The 8279-nt window shown below is 41.1% G+C and overlaps 1 protein-coding gene across 5 annotated transcripts in view; it reads left to right on the plus strand.

Moving 5' to 3' along the window:
• Nucleotides 1–7252, plus strand: part of ELFN1 (extracellular leucine rich repeat and fibronectin type III domain containing 1) — a 423992-nt gene extending 416740 nt beyond the window's left edge. For all 5 annotated transcript variants that reach the window (XM_075830338.1, XM_075830339.1, XM_075830337.1 and 2 more), the window contains one exon: nucleotides 3425–7252. In XM_075830338.1, the coding sequence (XP_075686453.1) occupies nucleotides 3822–6236 (2415 nt within the window). In that variant the 5' untranslated portion in view covers nucleotides 3425–3821 and the 3' untranslated portion in view covers nucleotides 6237–7252. The remainder of the gene's footprint in view (nucleotides 1–3424) is intronic.
• Nucleotides 7253–8279: the final 1027 nt, after the last annotated feature.

Below are 8279 nucleotides of genomic sequence, written 5' to 3' on the forward strand. Positions count from 1 at the left end.
CCTCCTTTGCCTCCGATTTCATATGGAAGCGCATGAAGGTGTTTCGGCTATAATTTCATACTAATCATGGCATGTTCCATTGGATAACACATACATAGAACTTTTCTACCTAAGAAGCATTGTTTCATACATACAGCACTCCACGGAGCATTGTGTAGCAGCACATCGAGTTCCATACGGCTGCCATACATGCTCTCTGCCATGTGCATGAGGCCTAAGGTTGAGTCGGGATCAATGCGTATAGGGGGTTGCGTTTGGTAATGATAATGTAGAAAGCGTTCAAGTTTAAAGTCCACACTTGGCTTTATTGCAGTCCAAAAATAAATAGTGCTTATCAAGCATACAAACTTGCAGTATATAGAACAAACACACACCTTGCCCATCTGGGCACTAGCTAAACACTAGGTTTCCTCATTTATAGTAAGCCATGAGTACAATGCTTCTTGGATCAGGCTTTCCGTACTATCCCTGTGTGGATTCCCGGGCTCTGACCCTCTTTGCACTTTCTGAAGACCTTTGATGGCTTAGTAATGCGCCCAGTAACCTAATTGATCTAGAGGTAACGCCTGTACTAGACCGAGGAAGGGAATGACAGGTCCCACTACCAGTCCTACACGCCATTTTATAGAAATCTGAAACATAATCCTCAGTAAACTAGGCTTTCCTTTATCTCAACCATATGAACAAATTGAGTGAGATTTACACCCCCTCCAGTACTTCTTCTGCTGCCGGCCCACAGAGAATATAGGAGAAATACTCTTTGGTAATGTCAGACACGGTTTTGATATTTTGCCATATAAATCCAAAACACAAAACGACCACTAGGGTGAAGATAGAATCTGGATATAGTGTTTGAGATTAGATTGTACTTGCCTGTGATGACATGAGTATAAGCAATGTACGACTGTGGCTGGCTGCGTTCCCATGCAAGATGAACCTCTCCTGCGAGTATTTATGTATCAGCAAAACAGACACATGAATGAAACATCTTCGCTTCTAAAACCAGGTCTCAAGTCCCCAGACATGTCACAGCGTTGCAATAAACTGTGAGATTAGCTTTCTCATGTTTCTTCTTTCTTAATGCCATCATTTCATTCACACTTTAGAGAGTAAATAACCGTCAAATTGCTTGCTCTAATGAGTTGAAATTAAACTCTGGTCCTGATAAAACGTGTTTATTACACTACTTTATATGGCAAGAAAAAGTCATTTTGGGTAAGCGAGAAAACCAGATATAACAGCATGAAGACAGGGGCGAGCTGCCTAACTCAATTTTGTGATGTTAGGGATTAAGCGCATTTAGGGGACTCATAGGTTGCAGTCAAGGTCACGCAGCTCACTATTCATTAATATATGCTGTATAATGTAATTTTATTTTAATGTGCCAGGTCCTAGACTTCCCACGGGAGATGGTGGTGGTTAATACTGTAGATAAAATTGTACTACATTAGATATGAACAAGATTATACTGACTATAACATTTTTTAGAATATATTGGACAATAGCAATTCCTTAAAGGGTTTGTCGAGGATAAGAAAAAATCATCTACTTTTTTCCAAAAATAGTGCCACTCTTGTCCATAGGCTGTGTTTGGTATTGCAGCCAATACACTTGAATAGGTATTGGCTGCAGTACAAGATACAACCTGTGGACAAGAATGATGCTTTTTTTTGGAAAAAAAAATAGATCCATTTTCAAATCTTTTTAATCCTATTATAATCTGATAAATGGAACAGCTCCCCCTAGCTGCGGGATTAATCTGAAATTGGTACTCCGTGAGTTTCAAATTTCCCGTATCTTTCCTGCTATCCATCATCGACATGTAGACTGTCTCGCTAGAATTTGCCTCCAATTTTCTTTCTGCAGTTATCACTTCTCTAACTAACGGGAGCTTTAGTTGCATTACTTTTAGGCAACTCCACAATATATTCTAAAAAGTGGTTTTACGCTTAAGTATTAGAAATGCAGAATTTCTCAGATGGCTCATTAATAGTTTACCCATGGACAGACATACCATATGTGTGGCCTGTGCAGCTGACCGAGCCCCTATAGGCAAGAGGACCCACCACCATAACCTATTAGATTGTATGTAAGGGAATGTGGTAAAGGGGTTGTTTTAGCTAGTGGACAGCACCAGACCTTCTTTTGCCTATGTCTGCCATTGTGTTACATTAATGCAAATGTTCCCTAGGTACCCTACCCTACTGGATTAGTCCCCTGAATATAGTCATGCTACTTGTTTCATCTTCTACCTATAAGGCTGGAATCACACCTGCAGTTTTTCGTGCCATTTTTTTAATGCAATTTTTGAAGTCAAATCCTAGGGTGGATCCAAAAGGAAGGGGAAGCATTAAGGAAAGGACTTACACATTTCTGTTGGCTCCACTTCTCACTTTGACTAAAAAAAACTGTATGATTTAACCCTTAGGCCCCCTGCACACGGCTGTGCCCCTAATCACGGGCCGCGATTACGGGACAGCCACCCGCATTTTTAGCCCGTGCTCCCATACAAAATATGGGAGCACGGCCCATAAAAAGCAGAAAATAGGACATATTCTATCTTTTGTGGAGGCTTTCTACGGCCCAGACACCTTCCTGTAAATATACGGGAAGGCGTCTGCGGTCAATAGAAGTAAATGGGGCCGTAATTACGGCCCGTAATTACGGCCGAATTCTACAGTCGGGTGCATGGGGCCTTAGAGTGTATTCACATGCGGCAGATTTGTTGCAGAAATTTCTGCAACTGAAAATCTGTTACATACATTTGAATGGTCTTTTTCTTTTCTGCAGCAAGCACATGGATTTCTGCAAGCTCCATTCAGATAAATTGAGCAGTTTCGGAAATTTCTGCAACAAATCTGCCTCGTGTGAATATAAACTTTGTGGACAAAACGCAATGTTGATTATCATATCATTAAATTGAGCTTAGCATTATATATTGATGGAGATCAATGATTCAGTAGTGCATGACCTACCTTCTCTTAGAAAGACACAATAGCCAGGCTCATATTGAATACAGGCAAAATAATCATTTTTATTTTTAGAAAAGGCAATAAAGTTCAAATATCCTACTAGGAAATATTTAGGTATTAGAGGCAGCACACTTATTTATTAGCCAGGCCAAAAAGCCGCTAGAAACAAAATCTCTCACTATGGAGGACCTGGCACATCCGTATATTACAGGGGAAGCCAATTGCTCACTGTGTAATTCTTTATTTCACCTGTGGTGGTGCTGCAGGGGAATTGTACTCCTACGGATTAGAACTGATCGCTGGTGATTCGATCAGCACAACATCTTTTTGTCTGGGGACTCTTCTAATATAAATTAATTGCCCAAAGCAAACAGCCCCTTTACCAATTATACAAATATGTGAAAAATGTTAATAAAATGTTTTTGTATTAATATACTTCTCTTTGTTTTTAGGGAGACTTGTGAATTCTACAGAAACATGAACTCCTCGGAAGAAGCCTGACATGTGATGCAGAATCAGGATGGGATTGAACTGCAGACAATAAATGTATTACTTTTGGAGACCAGCTTGACCAGCGAATGTGTCTTTATCTTCAATGACTCGAAATTTAGCTCCCAATATGCACAAGGAATTTTCTTCCAACGCTCTTGCAGAATAGACTGGGCAACTACTTGTCGATGGTCTTCCCCTGGCAAAGACTTGGCATCAGCACTCAATGTTAAGAGCACTTTCTGCTGTACTGATGAGGAGAAAGGTGAAAAAAGGAGGCTTGTCCTTCACATTATAAGCTCCCGTATTTTAATATACTAGAGTGTACCAAGGAGTCTCCACACTGGGGCATCATTGACCATGGCTAGGCACAGAGGATTTGTGATGCCAGCTCTCTGTTTATGGATGTTTGTTCTGTTTGCACTTTTATATACAGGCAAAGTACAAGCAGACTGCTGGCTTATCGAAGGTGACAAGGGTTTCGTGTGGCTTGCTATCTGCAGTCAGAACCAGCCACCTTATGAGTCTATACCACAGCACATTAATAGCACCATAGTGGACCTGAGGCTCAATGAGAATAAAATAAAGAGTGTTCACTACTCTTCTCTTAGCCGTTTTGGCAACTTAACGTACCTCAACCTCACTAAGAATGAGGTGTCCTATATAGAAGATGGAGCTTTTGCTGGTCAGTTCAATTTGCAGGTGCTCCAGCTTGGTTACAACAGATTACGAAATCTCACTGAGGGGATTCTTAGGGGACTGGGAAAGTTGGAGTATCTCTACCTCCAGGCAAACCTAATTGAAACTGTGACTCCTAATGCCTTTTGGGAGTGCCCAAACATTATGAACATTGACTTATCTATGAACAGAATCCAGAGGCTGGACAGTAATACCTTTGTGGGCCTCAGTAAGCTGACTGTGTGTGAATTGTACAGTAATCCTTTCTATTGCTCATGTGAGCTACTGGGCTTCCTCAAGTGGTTGGATATATTTACTAACATGACCCGTACTTTTGACCGCATGCAGTGTGATTCTCCTCCTGACTATACAGGTTACTTTTTGCTGGGTCAAGGACGATCCAGTTATCGTAATGCACTTGGCATGCTGTCATCTCTATGCGCAGATGGGTCTTATACAATGATGCCACATTTAATGTCTCCAAGGTATCAAGCCACTACTGGTCCACCTGAAAGCCCATGTTCTGATGAAGACTGTTTTTCGGGAGATGGAACTACGCCCCTTATTAATGTCTACACTCCTCCTGCCAATTCCAAAGTCAGCCTCAGTGTGAACCTAAATACAGAAACCCATTCAGATGCAGTTCTAGTGGCCGAAATACCATACCCTTACAGCAAGATGTACATCTTGGTCCAGTACAATAATAGCTTCTTTACTGACATTCGGAACCTGAAGGCAGAGAAAGAGTCCATAAGGTTGGACGGGTTAAAACCCAACACAAACTACACTTACTGTGTCGCCTCTATTCGAAATTCTCTCAGGTTCAACCACACCTGCATAGCCTTTTACACTCGCAGCCATACCAAACAAGAACATGTGCCTACCCCATCCACCGCCACTCATTATATTATGACTATTCTTGGCTGCCTGTTTGGTATGGTAATAATCCTGGGTATTGTATACTACTGCCTGCGCAAAAAGCGCCAAAAAGAGGAAAAGCACAAAAAAGCAGGTGGTAGTATGAAGAAAACAATCATTGAACTTAAATATGGACCTGAAATGGAGACACCCAGTATAAGCCAACTATCTCAAGGGCAGATGATGGGTCCAGAATCAATGTCACGCATCCCCTATTTGCCCTCAGTGGGGGAGGTGGAACAGTACAAACTGGTAGAAACCAGTGAAACACCTAAAGCCACCAAGGGTAATTACATGGAGGTACGAACTGGTGACCAACTTGAGAGAAGAGACTGTGAACTGTCCATGCCACAAGACACTCAGAGTTCTGTGGCTGAGATATCCACTATTGCTAAGGAAGTAGACAAGGTCAACCAGATCATAAATAATTGTATAGATGCCTTGAAGTCAGAGACAACTTCATTCCAAGGTGTAAAGTCAGGAGCTGTCTCTACAGCAGAGCCTCAATTGGTCTTGATATCGGAACAGATTCCCAGCAAACATGGTTTTCTTTCCCCAGTATATAAGGAAAGCTATACCCATCCCTTACAGAGGCATCACAGCATGGAAGTACCTCCAAAACGCTCTAGCACATCTTCTAGTGGGTCTATCCGCAGCCCAAGGTCATTTCGTTCAGAAGGGTCTGCACATAAATCTGAAACAAAGTATATTGAGAAGACTTCTCCAACTGCTGATACCATCCTCACTGTGACCCCAGCTGCTGCCATCTTAAGAGCAGAAGCTGAAAAGATCCGTCAGTATACAGAGCACCGGCATTCCTATCCAGGCTCACATCAAGGTGAGCAGCAACAGCAGTCAAATCCTCATCATGAAAATCTAGGAGGCCGCAAAACTTCCTCCATACTGGAACCTTTAACTCGGCCCCGTCCAAGGGAACTGGCTTATTCCCAACTTTCACCTCACTACCACAACTTGAGCTACACCTCCAGTCCAGAATACACGTGCAAACCCTCCCACAGCATCTGGGAACGTTTCAAACTGCACCGCAAACGCCACAAAGAGGAAGAGTACATGGCAGCCGGCCATGCCCTGCGCAAAAAGGTCCAGTTTGCCAAAGATGAGGATCTTCATGACATCCTAGACTACTGGAAGGGCGTCTCTGCCCAGCACAAGTCCTGAGTCCTCAACTCTTCCCTTTGCCTCCAGCTACTCGTGACTTAACTCTTTCTTTCATAACCTTAACCTTGTCCTAGGAAGAGTGCCCAGCAGAGCATTGTGGGTACACAGACTCTGTAGGTCTCTTTAGTGGTAAAGAGGTTAACAGGACCAAACTCAAACTAGCAGCAGCTACTTTTTAAGAATGGAAAAAATGAGTAACAAAATTATATCTAATATAGAAAAAAAATACAGTTGCTTAAAAACCTAAATAATGAATTAACTCACAAACATGAGCATATGCACCAAATCAGAAACAAAAATATACGCCTAAACTGTGAAGAGGAATTACTTTTTTTAACAAAAGAAGAGAAAAAAAATCAAGTAAAAATAAGATCCGTAAAGAGACGTGTGAGAGTAGGAGTGGTCGGAACTCTGTACGCATTATCGCATGTTATCTCATATTCTGACTTGCGTGGTTTGACTCGTGTGACATTTTGTTCTATCCCTTCATCACTGCAGGACAAAAACTAAACGAAAAACGGCAACAAGACTGGAATAGACAATAAAACTCCTTTCGTTAATGTTAATTTGTATTTCAACTGAGTCTTCCAGTGCAGACTTTGCCTACAAGAAGGCTCCCATTGAACACCTACAGCTGCATTCAAAACTGTGATCACTATTACACTGTACAGATACAAATTTCTATATTTGCAACGTTTGCTGTAAAGAGAGAAAGAAATTAAATATGAGAAATAAATCTATATATATATATATATACCTATAGCTTAACCCTTTGGCAGCCGGTAAGACACACATTGCAAGACCTTGCTTGTCTTTCTAGTACATGCTAAAGGGTTAAAACATAATACCATGTTTGTATCAGGTTTTATTCATGGGTTTTAGAAACAAAAAGGTTCTTTTCTATTATTTCACTTTATTTTGTTTAAAAAAACAAAAACAAGAATTTGGTTTGTTGTTTTTTGGGTTGGTTTCTTTCGTTTTTTCACTGAATGGTTGTTTTCTGAAAAAGGTAAACTGCAATGAGAAATAGAAAAGATGACACTCTTACAAAAATCTCTAGTCTTGTCTGTCATTTATTGGAAATGATTAGTTAGAATAAGTTATTTTTATAGTCATGAAATCTTTTTAGGTTTTTACTTTATAGGAAATCACACGGTGACCATCAGCCAATGTACTACCTAAATTTTCCAGACCAAACTACTGCATCTTAGATAATTCTTAAAAGATTCCATAAGTAGAGGTTGGACAACACACTACAGCAACATGGGTATCTTCACCAAATCCAGAGAAGTAATGTATGTAGAGGAGAGAGGGCCCCATAGCAAAAAATTTAAATTGAGGCTTCCTCTTGGTACTAGTTCATGACACTACACCTTTTTGATTTCAGTAAAGGAGGGTCCAGTCATTGTCCATCCTAGACCTTCCTATCGCACATGGAAAAAATAAGGGGATGTGACCCTTGAACTAGTTTTACCACCCATTTGGTAATAACATTGTGGGAGGGAAGGGGAAGGTGGAGCGCTAAATAAGTTACCACACCCAATAGCCAGTGTCATAGATATTGGACATGGGAAAGGAAAACACTTTTAAGGTGCCCCCATACTTCTAACCATTTGCCCCCATTCTATTTTGAAAAACATTTTCAACCTGGTATGCTAAAATTGCAGGATCTGTGAAGATCACATTCTTGTGAAGGTTCTCACCACCCATTTAAAGAGTGTCATGACCAACCAGAAATTGGCCTCTTTCTCGAAGGACCTCCTAGCATCCACATGGGCTGTCTCTGTGCTACGTACATCTTTGCCCATGGAGAAAGAACCTGAGGTTGAGTTGAGCTGATGCCCCTCTTCTCCACATGGTAGCCACAGGGCTGCATCTATGGTACAATAAGCCCATGGTCATAGTCATGGTCATAGCCAATGACCCAAAAACATAGAGGGTCATTTATTTTAATTAAAATGTAAATATGGGGGTATAATTAATCAAGGTACTATAGTTTTATCCTCCAAAGTCAATGAAGAGGCAAGATATAACATCAGACCG

This window comes from Rhinoderma darwinii, chromosome 6, assembly GCF_050947455.1.
Source record: "Rhinoderma darwinii isolate aRhiDar2 chromosome 6, aRhiDar2.hap1, whole genome shotgun sequence".
In the NCBI taxonomy this organism is placed as follows: Eukaryota; Metazoa; Chordata; class Amphibia; order Anura; family Rhinodermatidae; genus Rhinoderma; species Rhinoderma darwinii.